Here is a 21,739-nt window from a genome sequence, read left to right on the forward strand (position 1 = left end):
ACACGGAATATTATTATGAACGATTTGTAATGATGTTTTTTTACGTTTTAAAAATGAAATTTTTAGCCGGTATTTTTGGGGTGTTACAATCGTTCGCTTAGACGTCCAATGGAGTGTTTTACTCAAGATGGTTTTAGTTTTTCGAGAAATTATTCGATTAATCTGAGGTAGATTTCTTGCTTAGTTTAGGGGGAGATTGAGCTCGTACTGAAGATTGTCTTGGTGATCATCTTCTCCGATGGAGGTACTGAAATCTAGTTTTATCCTACGAAACCACACTTTTTATGAAAGACGGTTTAGATTTGGTTACCCTAAAGATTAGTTTACCGGGTGATACTCAAATTGAAAATGAAGTTTCATATGAGTTTTTATTTTCTCATTTCTTTATAATTTATTTTATCATTTTCTTGAGAAAAAAGTGCAATGGAATAATGATATTGTGTATTTGAAATAATCTTTAAATGGGTATGATTGTTTATTATTATTATTATTATTATTATTATTATTATTATTATTATTATTATTTTATTGGGTTATAGATTAAACAGAAACAACATACGCGGAGAAATAATGAAATAATTTATCGGATTATAGGTTTCTATAACTTATAAGGGGTATTGTTCTATTCAATTACTTTTATTTTGGTTATTTGATAGTATAACTATTTATATGGAATTTTGTGGTGTATTACTTTTCTTATGGCTAGTTTAAAATCATTTAATTCTATAATGTGTTTTTTATATTTTAAAAAATTTATTGTTGGTAATTTATAATTTAATCTATTTCATTATCGGTATCACAGAATTCAATTAGTTTGATTTTGTTCTTATTGCTTCTCTGAAGACTAAAGAAGAAATTATGAGAAATATATTTTTACCAAGGGGTCGACGAAATCCCAATTTTGATGGTTTTTGTATTTTTTTTCAAGATTAAATATAAAAAAGATTTAAAAATATTGTACAAAGATTATGCGTATTGTAGATTTTAATATTGTCGGTATGGGGTTGAGAAGTTCTCAGTTTTTGAAAAACCAAATATAAAAACTCTTCAAATGTTTCGTCATGTATTTTTTTTTTCAAGATTAGTCAAATTAGATATTAAGATTAGATATTAACAAGAAGTCATAGAAATATAGATTTTACTTAATTTTATGCTGGGTTGTAAGAAAGTTTTATTTCTATGAAAAAAGGAAATCGTTAAAACAATTTTTTTTATACATATGAGGTCGTTCGTACTGTATTATTACACTCTTTGACACAGCAGTAATGGACGCACCCCCACGATCACCACCACTCTTGTAACAAATTAATATAAGACAAACAGCCCGGTGCAAGGTGATTTTACATCATTTGAATTGTTTAAAGAAAGCCTAGCGATAGCATTCAGAGCAGCTGACATGAATTCCATCTTCTTCACCGGCGGTAACTTTGCTCGACTTGCAGTGAAGAACAACACCAGGAAAATGGGGGAAACAAAGAACAAATTTCGTGTGTTAATGGTAAGTATTTAGTTCACAGTAAGTATTCAATACATAGGAATATAAAAATGTGGAAAACAGAGAGCCTGTAGTAATGATATCGAGCTCTTTTGTTTGTATAATTCCAATGCTGTTTATTTTTATCGTCATAGACCTGTAGTAATGATATCGAGCTGTTTTCTTTAATGGCCATAGAACCTAGGGGAATTTGATTGTCTTTTCTAATCATTTGTCGATCTTTTCAAAATTAATGATCTTATTCTTTAATGTCTATTATCGTTTACAAAAGTCTTTGAAAATGTGGAAAACAGAGCCTCTGTTAACGATATAGATCTATTTTGTTTATATAGTTCCAATGTGTATCGTCTAGACCCTAGGTAATTAGATTGCTTCTTCTTATCTTCTTTATCATTTATAAATTTGTGGGAAGTGCTTCGATCCCTTCAAAACTACGGATATTTAAGGCTGAGTTTTTAACAATAATGGGGCAGTTGAAAAAAATATTTACCATTTTAGTGTCCTTTCAAAAATATTTAGCAAAATGATATTTTTCTCATTTTCTTTACTTTTTAGTTTTCTTTTTTAGTTTTTTTTATTTTATTTTAAATATCTTATTTTTTTCTCTTTTATTCACCTTTTTATTGTTTTTTTTATATATTTTTTCTAAATGACAGCTTTTATTTTAGCTTTCTAACATTTTTTATTGTTTTTTTTAATAACAGTTTTTTTTAATCTTTTTTTTTTTTTGTTTTTTTTCCTTTTTTTTAATATTTGTTTTTCTTATACAACCTTTTTACCATCAAAATTTTGCCATCAAAAATTAAAAATACAATATATTTTAAGGCGCAAAAACTCCAACATTCACATATAATATTTGTAACGTAAAAAAACAAACAAAACCTCAACATTGTTTGTTAAAAAAACACCACAAAATAAACTCCAATATTGTTTATTACAAAAGAAAAAAACATCACAATTAGCTTGAATTTGAACCGGTAACAAATCCTTACCAGTAAAAAAAAGAGAAAATAACCAAAACAAATACTATAAAAATATTTTTATACAGTATCTCGGCATAGACGGACATTATTTTAGATTATGTCCCGGTTGCCTACAAATTCCACAAAGATTGACATTTCTTCTTTATTTAATATACATACCGAAAACGATGTCTGTCTATGTCAAGGTAGTTTAAAAAAATATTTTTATGGTATTTGTTGTGGTTATTTCATTTTTTTTATTTTTTTTACAGGTAAAGATTTGTAACCGATTCAAATTCAAGCTAATTGTGATGTTTTTTCTTTTTGTAATAAACAATGTTGGAGCTTATTTTGTGCTGTTTTTTTTTTTTTTTTTGTAATAAACTATGTTGAGATTTTGTTTGTTTTTTTTTTACCTTAAAAATATTATATGTGAATGTTGGAGTTTTTGCACCTTAAATGATATTGTATTTTTAATTTTTTATGGCGAAAATTTGATGATAAAAAGGTTGTATAATAAAAACATATATTAAAAAAACAGAAAAAAAAAGATTAAAAAAACTGTAATTTAAAAAAAACAGTAAAAAAGTAAAAGAAAAAAAAAACTAAAATAAAAGCTGTCATTTAATATATATATATATATATATATATATATATATATATATATATATATATATATAAACAATAAAAAGGTGGAATAAAAAAGAAAAAAAGATATTTAAAATTTAAAAAAAAAAACTAAAAGAAAACTAAAAAGTAAAGAAAATGAGAAAAAAAACCATTTTGGTAAATATTTTTGAAAGGACACTAAAATGGTAAATATTTTTTTCAACTACTCCATTATGCTCAAAAACTCATTTAAGGCTTAAACCCTTGTTTTTCATGTATAAATGAGTGTGAAGTGCTTCGAAACATTCAAAAAGGTTATTTTCTTTATATTTATGGCTACTACCAAAAAAATTTCAGGGCAAAGCAAAGGCAGAACTCGATTTCACGTACTCCGGAGGATTTTCTCGTTTTAAGCAATCCTTCGTTTCTTCCGATCCTATATCGGAAAGCCAGGTGAGCTTTTATCTAATTATGCTAGCTATCTTGGTCATAAGTTTTTTTGATTGCAGGATCTCTTTAAGGATATGATCTCAAGTGCATCGTTTGCAAGAGGGGGGATGTTGTACAGCTCCCCTTTGTCGGATGAAGCAATGATGTTTACTGGAGCTTGCTCAAGGTTACTCAGGTTCCCTTCACCCCCACAGCTGTCTGCAACATATGTGTCCCTGTCGATCATGTAACATCCCAATTTTCAAGCCCACAAATTTCATTTTTAAATAAGTTATTACATAAGACCATCAGTGTAAAAACATTCATAGTAATATCTCGTGTCAAACCAAAGTGTCAGTAATCAAAACATATTATCATAAAACCATATCAGAGTGTAACCCTAAAGATCTCATGTGCGGAAAACATAGTGTGATGCGCTGCGATCAAGCTGGCTCCCTTCCTTTCAACACGGAGTACCTGAAACTAAAACTGAAAACCGTAAGCACGAAGCTTAGTGAGTTCCCCATATACCACATACCATACAACCTAACTGACACATACATGCCATACATAGCCAAGAGCCATACATAACCAACATATCCATAATCAAGTAAGGTGCTATGTGCCAAGCATAGTCTTGCTAAGGTGCTGTGTGCCAAACATAGTCTTGCCATTATGCCACGGGCCGCACGTGGTCTTCTTAGTCAAGCCTGGGGCCACTCCCTGGGTCTTACAGACAAGTGCCAAGGGCCACCCCCGGGTCTTTCGTGCAAGTATCACAAAGACAACTATACATACTACTCTATTAGGCTAATCAACAGATAGTGTGCCAGGAGCCACCTCCTGGTCTTTCAGGTATAATAGCATACAGTGCGCTAGGAGCCACCTCCTGGTCCTTCATACAGATTGCATAGGGCTAACCCCCGGGTCTTCCTACCATACATAATAACATACCGTGTGCCAGGAGTCGCCTCCTGGTCTTTCATGCATAATGCCTAGGGCAAACCCCCGGGTCTTCCTATCATACATAAACTAAATGGGTCGGCATTGGTGCCTTAGACCCATACAAACAGTGAGGAGACTCACTTGGTACTGTTGAACTTGTTGGTAATCCCTCTAGTCGCTGTCTGACAATTCTCTCTGAACTACTGCTCCACTAGCTCCTCGAGCTACCAATATCAATATAGCACTTAGTCTAACTATCCTCCGAAAGTCAACTAAGTCCATTCTGGTCAAAGTCAAAGTCCTGATCAAAGTCAACCTTCCAGGTCAACCCTACTCGCCGAGTCTGCCTACTGACTTGCCGAGTTCATACGCTTAGAATCCTTTCATTCGCGACTCGACTCGTCGAGTCAGCCCCTGACTCGCCGAGTCTACCGATTTTCGAGTCCTGTCCTGTCCAACTCACTGAGTCCCCACTCAACTCACTGATCCGAGTCTTAACTCAAAGGGTTTGGGATTTCGCGAATTGACTCGCCGAGTCCAAGACAATCTTCAACAGACTTGCCGAGTTGTTCATCCAACTTGGTGATTTCATCTCCATCTTCATCCTACTCGCCAAGTCCACTCGAAGGGCTTGCTGAGTCTATTCAGTCCTTCATATATTTAGAGGCTTTTGAGTCATGCATGGACTCCAAACTGCAGATCCACTCTTCTAAAGCCTATTCCTCATGTAAAGTGGCAAACTTTACGTGTAGCTAAGGAGATCTAGGCTCAAAACACTATAATCTAGGGTTTAAGACAAGGAGGCTCTACAATCAACCCAAAGGCAATTACTTTATGCTTCTCTAGGCCAAGATATGCTTAGATCTGCAGTAGCAACTTCAGATCTGGGCTTCTAACTTGAATTGGTTCTTAAACATGGCATAAAAGCCCCAAAACTCATAACCAAGGTAGATCTAGATGAAGAAGGGTCAAAGTAACGACTTAATACATTCAATAACTCTGAAAGGTGACCCAAACTCTGGATTTAGAGACAATCCTTGAAGCCCCAATGATTCCTTCCTTCCTTCTTCCTTCAAATCACCCAAAAATGGCAAGAGACTTGAATATGCAACAATGGAGGATGAGGGTTTCGTATTCTGGATAAGAGAGGCTATAAGGAACCCTAATGGAGAGAATAAGACGCTTAAATAGTGCACAAAGTCCCGGATTTAGGGTTTCCCTCTTCAGACCGGACTCGTCGAGTCCTCTTTGCCGACTCGCCGAGTCGGTTACTAAATCGATCCCCCGGATCCCACTCCGACTCGTCGAGTTCCTCCCTGGACTCGACGAGTTGACTAACGACTTAGAGCCTTTCATTTATTTTCTTGGTCTTTCTGTATCTGGGTGTTAAAACACTCCCCCACTTAAACTAGACTTCGTCCTTGAAGTCTGCCACGGCCAATTACCTTAACATCCAGTTGCCACTTTACCACTAGGTACACACTCTGCCCACCCAATCCAGACCTTGAAGATGTCATCTTCAGAATAACTCGTTCCTTACTACCTTAGAGTGCAACACTTTTATCCAACCGGTAATCATACCGATACTCCTGTTACACTTACCCTTGATTCGCAAGGGGTTTACCCTTTTACTCTAAACTGACACTGGCCTTTCTAAGGTACTTTCCACAAGCAACAACCTTCGAGGACTGATCCTCTGCTGAAACCGCAATTCTGGGAACTCCCAGCGTCGGCCATCATACCAATACTCACGGAATAACCCCCATACAATGCTCCAATACTGAAAACTCCACCCAATCAAGAGAGTTCAGACAATCCTTCGGGTAGCAGATCTCTCTTTTCTATGTTTAAGGCTCAGACAAGAACGGCTTCCCCGAGCTAAATCCTTTACTCTGTGATCATTCGATCCCACGATGGGCAGCTTAGCATCATCCGATCAACTCACGACTTTTCACTGAATTCCTATTGACTCCCATCTGCCTACCGGATGAACCGAGACCGCCCTGGTCCCTACTGATCTACCATTACCCGGAATACCGGTTTCCCCCATGCTACCTCGGAGATACGGTCCCCTCGCCCACTCTCCACGAACCAAGCTACCAATGAAAGCTATGGCTACCCATAGTCTTACACCACTTCTGGTCTTCAATGACCTACCGTCTCCTGGACCCAAACATAATGTGGCCCACTAACATCCGGGCGGCTGCCCCGCCCTGAACTTAACTATCTGAGAAACCCGGCCAATGAATCACACACCTGATATATTCGCACCGGCGCACCACTCCCTCTAAAGTCCTTGAAGGATAGTGTGCGCGTACTCGCCTGGCCAGACGCCAAATCGCTCCTGACAGCTTGGAGGTGATCGTCCATCAGCTCAATGATCCCTTCCTTGATCGACCCGAAGATGACCGACGTCGCATCAAGGATACCTCTCATGATCTCGTACGCGATGAACTCGCGTAACCCATCATCCACATGCTCGGCCCTGCACCCGAGCCCAATCCTGACCCAGATCCTGAACCCCCCGCTCCATGTCGTGTGACCACCATTCTGGTAATGAACAAACAGTTGTCAGGGTATCATATACTTTCCAAGATTCCTGGTTCCATCTCAGCCCTCCTTGACTCGAGTACGGATCCTCTGCTTCCAGTAGTACAGGCCCATACTACCTTCCACATCTATCTGTACTTTCCTCAAGGGTTTCTTCAACTTCACCAAGTCCCTTTCACTACTACTAACACTGCTCCCAACACTACTCTCATCCTAGGCTTGCCCTAGGGAAACGTCTGACTCGACTCAAACCAGTCCTCAGCTGCTGAAGGCCTCCTTGTGATACCAATTAGCCATCACCTGAATAGCATCACATGTGACGAGGCTCAGATAATCCTTCGAGTAGAAGACTCGTCCCTACAACGGTTAGACTCAAACGAGAGCTGCGCAATAGGGCCAAATCCAACACTCTAAGATTATTCAACCCTGATCACATGTGACGTGATGTATTCACCTAATGGCTAACTCCCATCACTCAGAATCCCACAATGCACAAAGCAAGTAGCATTCGGATTAGGGAAAAGATATAACCATAACATACTCATCAATCATAATCTCATATCAAGAATTTGCACTAGCATGCGACATAAGCTCATAAACTCAGGCAGAACCTAAACAGGCTATCCTACTACTGTCTAATCAGCACTATCATGCAACTCAAGCACATATATCAGGCACATAAGGCATCCTCCCTAGATCCTTAGCCCTAATATAGCATGAAATTTTCATAATCATATCATATCATATCACAACATGTATGGGTATCTTGGGTAAACTTACATGAGCTCGGCTGAATGCACACACCACACCCTTTCTTTTATTAGAAAACTTTTCCTTGAAAACATTTTCCTTTTTAAAAAAAACTTTCAGATCCTCAGTTTGAGTTCAGACACACTTGAAAGTATGTCCGAATTCCTCAAACCAAGGCTCTGATACCAACTTGTAACATCCCAATTTCCAAGGCCACAAATTTCATTTTTAAATAAGTTATTACATAAGACCATCAGTGTAAAAACATTCATAGTAATATCTCGTGTCAAACCAAAGTGTCAGTAATCAAAACATATTATCATAAAACCATATCAGAGTGTAACCCTAAAGATCTCATGTGCGGAAAACATAGTGTGATGCGCTGCGATCAAGCTGGCTCCCTTCCTTTCAACACGGAGTACCTGAAACTAAAACTGAAAACCGTAAGCACGAAGCTTAGTGAGTTCCCCATATACCACATACCATACAACCTAACTGACACATACATGCCATACATAGCCAAGAGCCATACATAACCAACATATCCATAATCAAGTAAGGTGCTATGTGCCAAGCATAGTCTTGCTAAGGTGCTGTGTGCCAAACATAGTCTTGCCATTATGCCACGGGCCACACATGGTCTTCCTAGTCAAGCCTGAGGCCACTCCCTGGGTCTTACAGACAAGTGCCAAGGGCCACCCCCAGTTCTTTCATGCAAGTATCACAAAGACAACTATACATACTACTCTATTAGGCTAATCAACAGATAGTGTGCCAGGAGCCACCTCCTTGTCTTTCAGGTATAATAACATATAGTGCGCCAGGAGCCACCTCCTGGTCCTTCATACATATTGCCTAGGGCTAACCCCCGGGTCTTCCTACCACACATAATACCATACCGTGTGCCAGGAGCCGCCTCCTGGTCTTTCATGCATAATGCCTAGGGCTAACCCCCGGGTCTTCCTATCATACATAAACTAAATGGGCCGACATTGGTGCCTTAGACCCATACAAATAGTGAGGAGACTCACCTGGTACTGTTGAACTTGTTGGTAACCCCTCTGGTCGCTGTCTGACAACTCTCTCTAAACTGCTGCTCCACTAGCTCCCCAAGCTACCAATATCAATATAGCACTTAGTCTAACTGTCCTCTGAAAGTCAACTAAGTCCATTCTGGTCAAAGTCAAAGTCCTGATCAAAGTCAACGTTCCAGGTCAACCCTAGTCGCCGAGTCTACCTACTAACTTGCCGAGTTCATACGCTCAGAATCCTTTCATTCACGACTCGACTCGCCGAGTCAGCTCCTGACTCGCCAAGTCTACCGATTTCCGAGTCCTGTCCAGTCCAACTTACTGAGTCCCCACTAAACTCACTGATCCGAGTCTTAACTCGAAGGGTTTGAGGTTTTGCAACTTGACTCGCCGAGTCTAAGAACAGACTCGCCAAGTCCAAGGCAATCTTCAACAGACTCGCCGACTTGTTCATCCAACTCGTCGAGTTCATCTTCATCTTCATCCTACTCGCTGAGTCCACTCGAAGGACTCGCCGAGTCTATTCAGTCCTTCATATATTCAGAGGCTTTTGAGTCATGCATGGACTCCAAACTATAGATCCATTCTTCTAAAGCCTATTTCTCATGTAAAGTGGCAAACTTTACGTGCAACTAAGGAGATCTAGGCTCAAAACACTAAAATCTACGGTTTAAGACAAGGAGGCTCTACAATCAACACAAATGCAGTTACTTTATGCTTCTCTAGGCCAAGATATGCTTAGATCTGCAGTAGCAACTTCAGATCCGGGCTTTTAACTCGAATTGGTTCTTAAACATGGCATAAAAGCCCCAAAACTCATAACCAAGGTAGATCTAGATGAAGAAGGGTGAAAGTAACGAATTAATACCTTCAATAACTCTGAAAGGTGACCCAAACTCTAGATTTAGAGCCAATCCTTGAAGCCCCAGTGATTCCTTCCTTCCTTCTTCCTTCAAATCACCCACAAATGGCAAGAGACTTGAATATGCAACAATGGAGGCTGAGGGTTTCGTAATCTGGATAAGAGAGGCTATAAGGAACCCTAATGGAGAGAATAAGATGCTTAAATAGTGCATAAAGTCCTGGATTTAGGGTTTCCCTCTTCAAACCGGACTCGTCGAGTCCTCTTTGCCGACTCGCCGAGTCGGTTACTAAATCGATCCCCCGGATCCTGCTCCGACTCGTGGAGTTCCTCCCTAGACTCGACGAGTTGACTAATGACTTAGAGCTTTTCATTTCTTTCTTGTTCTTTCTATAACTGGGTGTTACAGATCAACATCCCTAACTCAAGTCCACCCCCAATTCAAATTGAGGAGTTAATTAACCGAGTTGACGAAGGAGAGTTTCAGATTGTGTTCCTAGAACCATTACAGGGACTGGGTGGCATATATAGGTTTCAACAAAAAGACTTGATCGATTTGAGGAGTGCTTGTAACAATTCCAAGACACTTCTTGTGATGGATTAGGTATATTTATGTTTCTATTAAACTATATAAGCATATACAAATATAAAAAAAAATAATAAAAAAAAAAAAAAAAACTGACGATATATACTTTGATAATCCAGGTTCAATGTGGGTTAGGGTGTAGCGGATCTCTATGGGCACATACAACATTAGGTGTTGAACCGGATGCTATGCTCATTGGCTTTGGAGACGACATTGGGATTGGCGCCATTGTTGTCAACGACTTACTTGCTGACTACATTCATTTTTATCAGCCGGATAAACAATTCATGCCCACACCACGTTGTCTGGATGCCTCGAAGTTGCTTAACATGGTATCCCAACGGGAATACCTGATTAAGGTCGAGAGAAGTGGGAACTATTTGATGGGGTCGTTAACCAAGAACTTGGGAATGCATCATCAGGTTGTGGGCATAAGATCAGTTGGTCTTGTTGCTACTATTCAGCTGAAGGTGAATGCGCATTCACTGATCATTGCATGTCAACAGCTGGGACTTCAATTGGACTTTAGGGGAATACCCAACAGCATTCGGATGATGCCACCTGCTGAGGTAACTGACTAACAAATTGATGAAGCTGTTACAATACTCCAGAAATCCATGATAGTGGTAAGCTACTAGGATGCTTGATTTTGTTTGATCTTGTGGTTTGAGATACATTTGACTCTTTATTTCTGATCATGCAAGTTACTTTTTATCTAATATGGGTTACCATATTGAGGTTGAGTCCAAAGTGGAAACTTTGAGTGTTTATTGGAGTTGGTTTTTTTCTTTTGTATTCAAGTTGGTGCTAAATTTCTAAGGTTTAATTTTCATTTTATGAATGTGCTAATGGCCTAACGCCTAATTATGGGAAATACAAATTATTCACATATTTAACCATGTAGTCCTCGTCATGAGGATTATAGGAAATGATCCAGTTTTAACTTCATACCGAAATAATCATAAATTACAAAATATATCATCTCCAATTTTAAAACATATAATCTCTAGTTTAAACCCAACGTTATTTAAATGTTTTGTCTACTCTTAAATTCCAAATATTTATTATATATTCATTGCTTGTAAACTTTTATGTTTCAACGAGTTTTGTTTAACTTTTTGTTACATCTTAATAAAAAAAACCAAATGTTTTCTTGAAGTTTCCGATTTGTTCATCCGATTGTGGATATATACTTTTTATTTGACAAAATGCTAGTCTGAATCAAAATTTATTCGGTCTAAGATGCCCAAAAAATGGCCACAGATGTCTAAACATATTTTAATATACAACAATAGTACATCGCCGATTTAAACGTATTTTAAATTAATTAAAAAGAAATTTCATTGTCAAAAATAGAATGATGTTTTAGCTAGCTAAAAAGCAAACCCAACTACTAAGGTATGAAAAAACCGTTGTCAATCCAAATCAAAAACTACCATAGTGAAAAACATTTGGTATGGAATACTCAATTGGCCTCTTTTCATGTATAAGTTTAAGTCATTAAACGTATTAAAAGTTAAAATAATTAATATTTTTTATAGCTTTTTCCTTGACGGACGCTTAAGTCAATTAAAATGTGTTTGTTTTTTGCATATAAAAATAACATATAATGTTCTTGCTTCAGTCAAAGTTACCATAATCTTAAACATACGCTTAATGGGGCTTTCTGGAGGAAAAAACAGCTCTTAATTTGGTTTGTGGAACACATTTGCATCTTTTATATATGGGAAATTTCTTATAACTTTTTTATAGCTAAAATTCTGAAAATGTGAGCGTTATATTTAGAACCATGTTTCATAGGGACAGTTAAACAAAAGCAAATAGGGACATGTAAACCTTCGCATATTATCTTTTGGCTTAAATGATTAAAAAGTAAATATATGACTTTTCAGCCCGCTAGGAAAATGGATCATGGCCTAATTCGCCGAAGGAGATGCATCATAATCAACTATTATGAGGCCATTTTCAATATTATTTCAACACAAGCTGCATATATGGTTATAAAGTTTATTATGAAAAAAAAATATATTTATGTATAACATCGATATATATTGGTAAAAAAGTTTATTAATAATTTTTTCTTTACAACTAATACCTACAGTATAACATATATTTTTTTTTATAAACTCACAGTGGAATAGATAGATACAGAGGAAGTTTTTACATCATTTTCTTTTATCGGGTACACAAAATAGTGAAATACACCCTATATTGAAGAACACATATAGTAAATTGAATTGGTAGACAGAATTTCGAAGTGTGAAAATACAGACAATATATTTGATAATTAAGTTGTGATGTTCAAGAGCAACTAAGAAGTTGAGCCTTGACATACAAAACACTACAACCGACGAAGAAACCGGTAGCGACGGTGGATAGTCGTGGAATCAATGACTTACCAAGAGGCCGCCAGACAAATAAAAGTGTCAAGAAATGGACTCAGTTAGACACCGGAGTAATTTTTTGAAAATAAAGTAATCTAACAACTTGATTTGACAACGAAGAGAATTTTCTGAACATAAAGTAATCTAACAAAAAAGTATTTAGGTTTTTCGGATGGATGGTTTTCAGTTAGTAGAGATACTTATAGATTTTTCAAAATTTTCAATATCTTTCGCAAGAATCCAATAAGGAATTTCAGAAATTGTAGTTTGTCTTTAAACGTGTTTCTCGTTTGTATTTGCCCCCATGAAGCTTGGATTTCAATTCAACCTTCTTTGTAAAGTGATGTTCCTATTAAAAATCTCAACAAAAATCAAACTTTAGTTTTGAAATCGATTTCGAAATTGATGGTAAACGCTGACTTTTATGGTCAAAATTATCATTTTGTATCAATTTTGATGAATTTCATTAGGCTTCAAGATTAATAAATGTATATATGGTTCTCTTTTACGAACATGGGATGCTAAAATCGAATATTTTTACCACAACAATCAAAAAGTATCTATAAATTAGTAATCTTTCTGTATGAAATAACATAAAAATCATAGTTATTGAGTTTTTGTGCTTATTTCAGTTTTAATAAGAAAATACGAAAAAAATGTAAAAAAAGTATAGTATAATTGACAAAATAAAGATAGAATATTGCTTTTTTTAATGATTGGGGTAACTGCAAAAAATAACATTTTACTTTCAAATACGTTGACATATATGAAGCTATTTTTTGAATTTGCATCATACTTGAAACTATGTTGCTATTAAAATTGTTATTTTCAGCAATGATGTTTTTTTAACTTGTTTTGACACCATATCAGATATTACATAAGTTTTTTTTAGTCAAAAAAGTTTCCAAAAAAAATTATACATCAAATGCAAATTGGTATTTGTAATGTCCCAAAAATCATTCATAAACCATACGCCATACAAAACATTGTCTCTAACACATAGTCATAAAAATCGGAGTATCCAAAAACATCTCTTAACATAAATTCATTATGATATGTACAATCTCGCATTCGCCTTGCCCCATCATCTGATGTATCTGAAACCATGAAATCAACATCTGTAAGACAAAATTTGTTAATTCCCCCCAAATACCCCACAAAGCAAAATACATACAATGCACGCAAACAAGGCCTACAACACAAGGTTGGACCGTCACCGAGCCTTCAGCTAAAAACCGGACTGCTCTCGAGCCTACATAATAAGTTGGACCAATTCCTTGGGCCTAAAGTATTACTGGATCTCCCCCTTTTGCCTACAATATCAACTAGACCGCCTGAGTATCTTGGCCTTCAACACAAAATAGGGCTGCCTCAATCAAACCACAATATGTCGGCATATGCATATAAACAAATAACCAACTAGCACATGAAATCTTACAAATCTACCAAGCTAATAGATCTTTATAACATAGCAACATCCTATACACAAGGATACATAACAAAATCTAGTATGCCGACATTGGTGTCTTCGACCCACGAGTACAATGAGGAAAACTCACCTCAAAGCCCAAAAGATAGCTGAACTGATCACTGCTGCAAATACCGGCTCTACAGGTCACATATACATCAAACAAGGACCAAGTCTCAATCCACTATTCAAAATACCCTAAAAGACCTAAAGTCAAACTTGGTCAAAGTCAACGGTCATTGTCAACTTTCTATTGACATATGTTGACATATGCACATAAACAAATAACCAACTACCACATGCCATACGCATAATCACATATAAACATATCGTGGGCCCGCCCCTTCATCAAGCCCCGCCCGACATCAAACAATGTCCGCCATCAAGCCCCGCCCGGCATCGGACAGAGTCCGATATCGGGGGTCAGGCTTTGTTATTTATTTACTTATGTTACTTAATTTCAAACGGAATGCTATAATTCTTCCCCACTTAAATTAGATTTCGTCCTCGAAATCATTCCTTACCATTCTTGACACACCCAACAACTTGAGCAATACGACCACAACCCCGAGCATACCACAGTCTTCCCAAGTCAACCAAAACCAACCCTCACAGGGCTCTACAACCCGAAGGTGAATGAATTCCTTCCAACATAATCACATTTACTCATTCTGAAATCTGAAATATCGAGATGGTATGACTCCCTGACTGACGCCCATACTGAACCAAAGTTGAATCCATCCCATAAATTTCCTAACTGACTACTCAGCTTCTGATATTAGGGATTTTCTGTTGGAAACATAATCACCGATAAACTATCCTTGCAGATCACTTATACCTGATAAGAGACTCAGATAATCCTTCGAGTAGAAGACCCATCCCTGCAACGGTTAGACTCAGATGAGAGCTGCACAACAGGGTCAAATCAATTACTCTGAGATTATTTAATCCAATTGCAAGTGACTTGGAACTTTCGATCAACAAGCTACTACACACACATGAATCCCCAAGTTACTACTATTTCCCGAAGCATCACGTTGCCTCCTATCTTCTTTCCAAAGGCAACCGAGACCTCCCTGGTCCCCAACTTATTTGGAATACTGAACTCTTTCCCAGTTGTTGAGCCAAGAGTAACCTCACAGTCTCCCCACGCGACTTCCGAGGAGGACTTCGGCTATTGAAATCTTCCCCAACCATATTGCCACTCATGGCTCCATTATTCATTTTGATCTTCCCCGTCATAACGGTCTGACTACCTGTCGCCATCGAATCTAATACGAAAAGTGAATGCTACCAGAACCATCATAGTCTTACATCGTGCTTGGTCTCCAACGACCTTTCGTTTCTCGAATCCGACCATACTGTGGCCTACTCACATTCATGCGGAAGACCCGCCCTGGCCTAAATCATCTGAAGGAATCTGTGAGTGAATCACCAATATGTCACATTCTCACTATCGAATAGGGGTCGATGAATGCTATGGACCACCCCGCAGTCTTATACTACTCCCATACTAACTGACCACTAGTGAATGCTACGGGTCACCCTGCAGTATTACTATACCACTATACTAACGGAGAACTAACGAATGCTACGGGCCACCCCCGCAGTCTTACAACGTTTCTACTCTATCTTCTAATTAGTTAATGCTACAGGCCACCCTGCAGTCTTACCACATTCCCCACGCTATCTGGTCGCTGATGAATGTTACGGCTATCCCGCAGTCTTATAAAAACTTTCATGCTATCTGTGAAACATCCCAAAAATACCACCCAAAATTTTTTATTTGAAAAAATAACTAAAACCATAATATACAAATGTCATATAACAAACCACGAAGCATGTGTGTCAAAATATCATATCAAGATAGATCAAATCAAAAACCGTGTCAAATATGTCAAAATATCAGAGTGAACTCCCAAGCTAACTGAAACTGTGGTGTGTGCCATGTCATCATCCCAAGCTTTTTCCCTTACTAGCGGAAGTACCTGAAACAAAACTGAAACTGTAAGCACGAAGCTTAGTGAGCTCCCCCTAAACTACCACATACCATACAATAACACATAAAGCACATATTGGGCCTTGCCCACTGCATCGGACCGAAGTCCAGAAATTGCATCGGACCGAAGTCTGGAAACTGCATCGTACCGAAGTTCGGAAACTACCCAGGGCCTCGCCCTCTGCATCGGACCGAAGTCCGGAAACTGCATCGGACCGAAGTCCGGAACTAACCAGGGCCTTGCCCTCTGCATCGGATCGAAGTCCGGAAACTGCATCAGACCGAAGTAGTAACACCTCTTTCCTGGTATGCCTTTTTATTCAAACTATCTTGTGTTTTTCTCTGGGACTCGATGAGTTGGAGGATCAACTCGTCGAGTAGGGGCGTTTCGCATGGACATTTTAAGTGATCGAATCGACGAGTCAGGAGACTGACTCAGCGAGTAGGTGTTGGACGAGTGAAACCCAAAATCTGAGGGTTTGCTCCCTATATAAACACCTTAACTCAGCCTCCCTTGTCCCTAACACTCTCCTAGATGTAAGTCCCCAAAAATGTCTGTGTATCAATCAGATCCGTTTGATGGTGCGGAATCCAAATCAAACGGATGATGCCAGATCACAATAAGAAGAAAAGGAGAAGAAGAAGAAGAAGATGAATCTTGTATGTATTGATATGAATGAAGATCCGGATACAAGTTTTCACACACACTAACACACACACACTCTTTTCTCTCTCTCTAGAACACCTTCAAATGCACACACTTAATCTCCTCTAGTGTTCATCAATCGTTCCTCACTCCCCTCACTCCTATATATACACACGGGAAACATGGGCCGTAAATAGGGTTTACGGCCATAAACACCTATATGATATTACATAAAAATACAATTTCCTAGAAAAACAAAGTATAAACCATATTTTTGACACAACAATCTCCCCCTTGGTTTATAGCTTTCTTTTCTTTTCTTAAATGACCCAACAAGCTCCCCTAAAAAGTAGATGGCTTTTCATGTTAATCTTCAATGGGAACTTGGCTTTGAACGCACGTCGGGTGAGGAGGCTAGATGTACTGATTCTTGAAAGATAGCGCTTTCAGCTTGAGAATCTTTAGAGAGAACATCAGAGAGAACTAATCTTCGGGATCATCTCAGTAGTGAGTGTAGTGAATCGCTGCAACTGAGTTTCAAGGGTTTCTCCAGGGATAAAATCGAAAAAGTTGAAATTTTGTCTTAACATATCTTGACGACTCTCTTGCATATTTCAACTCCCTCGTAAACTTAAAAAAGAAAAACTATTTAAAAGCACAACTAGAACTTAAAGTCATACTTAAATTTAAAAATGTCCTTTGATTATAAACCTCAAAAATCAACCTTAAAAGTCAAATTTAAAAAGTAAAACTCAAAAGTCAAACATGAAAAGTCAAACCGAAAAGCTAAATTTGAAAATTAAAAAAAAAAAAAAAAAAACCAAAGTTTAAAGTCAAAGGTCAAACTTGGAAGTCAAAGTCAAAATTTAAAGTCAAAAGTTAAAAATAAAAGTAAAAAATTAAAATATAATTTTATTTATTAATTTTAATTTAATTTATATTATTTATTTATTTATTATTATTATTTTTAATTTTGGATGAAAAAAGAATTTAAAATTAAAAGGAATTGAGTTTTAAGGGTTAAAAGGGTTAGAAAATGAAAGTTGGAATCGACAGGGATGGGTTAAGTCCAAAAATTCGAAGTTAGATCACAAGATATTGCCTTGCTGAGTTGGTTAAGTCCGCTGCCTTGTGAACTAGAGGTCCCGGGTTCGAACCCCGGCAACCCCCAAATCCGCTTCTATTTTTACTGAAGCGCTGATGCAAGCTGGCTGCTGACCGAGAACACTTCTGAACCGGCGACCGCAAACTCCGACGACTCGAACCGGAGACCACAAACTCCGACGACCGTGAACTCTCGGGAACCCTAGACGCAAACGCGAACCCCGCCGCCGGCCGTGAACTGTTTCCGGCAGTAAGCTCCGGCCGAAAACCCTTCAAGATTACGTGAAAAACAGCGATTTTTCAACTTTGAAGCTCCAAAACTCGATCAAAAACCCCTTTTTATGAAAAATACGAAGAACAAACCCCCTTATTTTTGCGAGATCTATCCAAAAACGCAAAAATATTTCGAAAATAAGATCAAACGTGCAAGTTTCCCTGCATGTGGCTCGTCCGTGCTTTTCTATTCCGCTTTGGCGCCTATTATATTAATATAGTCCCGTTCGGTCCGCCTTTATTCATCTATACCAGCTGCCACGCACGAGCCCATAGAAAGGATTTCAGCGCCCCTCTCTAGATAAGAAGCAGAACGCGCCATCACCTACAGCCCTTTCCTCTGCCGGGGACTTCCACGAAATGAAAACAGGCGGCATCGCCGTATGCTCCACTTTTTTTGCCCTGGTTTATATCCCGAAGTACTCCTATGGCCGATCTGTCACCCAACCTACTTAAACAACCTAAAGGCTTGGTCCCGTCCCGTTTGGAGAATGACCCCTTATGGCACGGCTTAGTCAGTTATTCTTGCAGTTCAGATAAGATTCGGACCGCCACTTCTCTGAAAACATGGTTCTTGCCCCCCTCTCTCCTCCCCCCTTTGAGCTCGTCCATTCGTTGGGTGATCCCTGCTGCCTTGAAAGCCTATTCCGATGGCGAGCAGTTACGATGGCTCCTTCCTAAATAAGTTATCTAAAAGTCAGTCTTTCTTTTTGTTTTCAACGATCTAGTGCTTGGTCCTTCACCTTTATGAGTAGGACTGACTCCCTTACATAGGTCTTATGTTCAGTACTTCGTATCAGGTTCTATCTATGGGACCTTAACGATAATTTTTTTGTTCTTTCTGAAAAAACCTAAGAGGTCCGTGACTGACCCTGTGTTCAGCACATGAGTTAGCGTTACCGTGTATTTAGTGGAAGCAGATAGTTAGGGACTGACCTGGTACCACTTTGAGTTACTGCCCCGAAGTACTAGACCAGCTCCTGTTGAAGAATAAGGCTTTTGAGCTGCCTGAGCATTGAATTTGGAACACAGGCCAAACGAAGTCGTACTGAGGACCCTAAGTAGTACTGTCAAAAACATCGGTACGTACAACATCCCCTTTCAAATTGTTGGACCTGTAGCTTGAAGACGAGGGGCGGTGTGGTGTAAGGGTTATGGCGAGTCAAGCAATGATCGGAGAGGGAAGCTTATAGGCTAGCTAGGTTTTCTTTTTCACTGGCTTATGGTCTAAGGGTACCCTTTCCGCCTAACCATTGTTTAGAAAGTAAAAACAAGAATTCTTAAATTGTTTAGACTCAACTTTGTTCTTCGATTTCACTTTGTCTTCGTTTAGTCCAGTTCAAAGTTTAGTGCAGCCATAAGACAATGGCATTTTCTTAGCTAAAGGTAGATCAGAAAATGAAAACTTTTACAAAATCCCGTATTTCGCGACTGTAACAAATGCTTATCCGGTGCAAATCATTTATCCTACGCACGACGTCCATGACTAGGACAAAAAAAGACGAATGGAATCCTTGCCTTTTGCCTCTATGGCCATCCAACCCTCTCAAGAAGACCATTAGTTAGAGTACTTTCTTTCTTTGTAGTTATCAGGCATGTGAAGATACAATCAACTTAGAAGGAAAGTTGTTGTTGCTCAACTTTAGAGCACCATCTCACCATGTCATAAGCTTTCCAGATGTCAGTCCAGTGCCAATTCAAAAGAAATGCTCTTGGCCGATTAGTTGGCTTAAAACGGCCGATATGAGCTGAGATCAAATAATGCCCCAAAATAGAGTTTACGGCCCAAGAACTCGGTGTTTACGGCCGTAAGCTTGGACCGTAAACACCAATTATTCAGATTCCAAACGAAACAATAAAACCTTTTGACTGATACAACTTGGCTCTGATACCAATTGTAAGTCCCTAATTTGCCCGTGTATCAGTCAGATCCGTTTGATGGTACGGAATCCCGATCAAACGGATGATGTCAGATCAAATAGAAGAGAAGGAGAAGAAGAATAATATGAATCTGTAGTGGTGTTGATTATGATGGCATGTGCGGAATTAGAAAGATCTAGTGATTCATCATACAAATTCAAGAACACAAGGAGTAAATAATTCTTTGTAAGCTCTTATTAGATCTAGAAAGATTATACAAATGGGTCTTGTATACAATTTCTCTCTCTAGTCTAACACTCCAAAATGGACTCTTTTCATAATGGGAGTCACTCACTTCCTATTTATAGGAAAGACTCAACCCATTTACACATACAAAGAGGAAAGCCTAAAACATTACATCCAAGCATGACTTTGCACCCTAACATTCTCCCCCTCAAAGTTAGGATTGGATGTCCGGCTTTAATCTCCAACGAGCTAGCACGATCAAGACCAAACTCCCCCTCGAAGTAACACCGGTCTTCAAATCTGCAAATGAATATTCGACAAACCCGAGAAGCTTCGAATACTCATCATTCTCCCCCTTTTTATAATCAAAAAAATGATTATAAAACCCACTAAGGATGAGAAGCGCCCGAGGAATAGTCTTCACGATACTCCCCCTTGATGTGTACCAAAAATGAATCACCAAAAATCTTGCACGGAAAAACAATCACGAAAAAACCACAAAAAATTTTCAATTTATGAAAATTTTTGACTTTTTGGGTGAAAGTTGCAAGATTTTTCAAAATCCGGGTAGAAATTGTCATTTTCTGAAACTTGCAGGGACCCGTTGCGACCAAAACAGCCAAATATGCAAAACTCTCCCCCTTTTCCAAAGCCGGGTAGAAAGCATTAATTTGCACAAAGTGCAGGGGCCTGAAATGCACTTTCTTTAATTTTCTGCTTTACAACACTATTTTTGAAATTGGGTATGTTCTGCCAAACTTTCGAAACATCAGGTGCTAACTTCGAAACATCTTCACAATGCATCAAAATTTCGAAAATAAGTCCTTATGTCAAATTGAGTTTAAAGTGCCATATCTTCGAAACTACAGGGACCAATTTCGAAAGATATTTGTTATCTTCTCCAGTTCATTACACAGAGACACTTCGTACTTTCTCCAATTCATTACACAGAGACACACGAAGCTTCATTTGTTCCCATCGTACGAAATCTCAGGCACGCACGAATTTTTTTTTTTTTTTTTTTTTTTTTAACTTTGCTTCATTAATCAGTTAACGAAGTCTCAACAGGCTTCGTTAATCAGGTACGAATCGTGTAGGATCCATGATAACGAAGCGCCAATCCACACCCTTAGTTAAACGACATCCAAATCTTTTGTTAGTCGACTTCAACGACTCCAAATATCAATCCTTCAAACATCGACCCTTCGTTTTTCCCAATTAAACCCAAAACACAGTTCTTAGTTCCAATTCAGTCTTCGAATATCAGTTATCAACACCCCTTCGAAAATCAACAATCAAAATCATTACGACTCCAAACATCTGTTCTTCGCTTTTTAATCTAACCCAAAACGAACGAAATCGTTTCTTCGTTCCTTACATTTCTTCCCAAACCCAAAATTATCAAACACGTTCATTGCCTTTGTTCAAAACAAAATCTAAGTACAACCCTTCGAAAGCAAACCCAAATCAATTTCACATCTTTCGTTTTTTATCCCTAAAATATCCCAGTCGATTCCAAATCAATAACCCACATCGACAT

The 21,739-nt window shown here is 38.2% G+C and overlaps 1 protein-coding gene across 1 annotated transcript; it reads left to right on the forward strand.

Moving 5' to 3' along the window:
• The first annotated feature begins 1,396 nt into the window (after positions 1-1,396).
• LOC128134091 (acetylornithine aminotransferase, chloroplastic/mitochondrial-like) lies at positions 1,397-10,800 on the forward strand. Its single transcript, XM_052771502.1, has 5 exons — positions 1,397-1,498; positions 2,730-2,783; positions 3,424-3,519; positions 3,576-3,725; positions 10,339-10,800. Exons 1-5 carry the CDS (start codon positions 1,397-1,399, stop codon positions 10,798-10,800), a joined length of 864 nt encoding a protein of 287 aa, XP_052627462.1.
• Positions 10,801-21,739: the final 10,939 nt, after the last annotated feature.

This window comes from Lactuca sativa, chromosome 5 (assembly GCF_002870075.4).
Source record: "Lactuca sativa cultivar Salinas chromosome 5, Lsat_Salinas_v11, whole genome shotgun sequence".
NCBI lineage: Eukaryota > Viridiplantae > Streptophyta > Magnoliopsida > Asterales > Asteraceae > Lactuca > Lactuca sativa.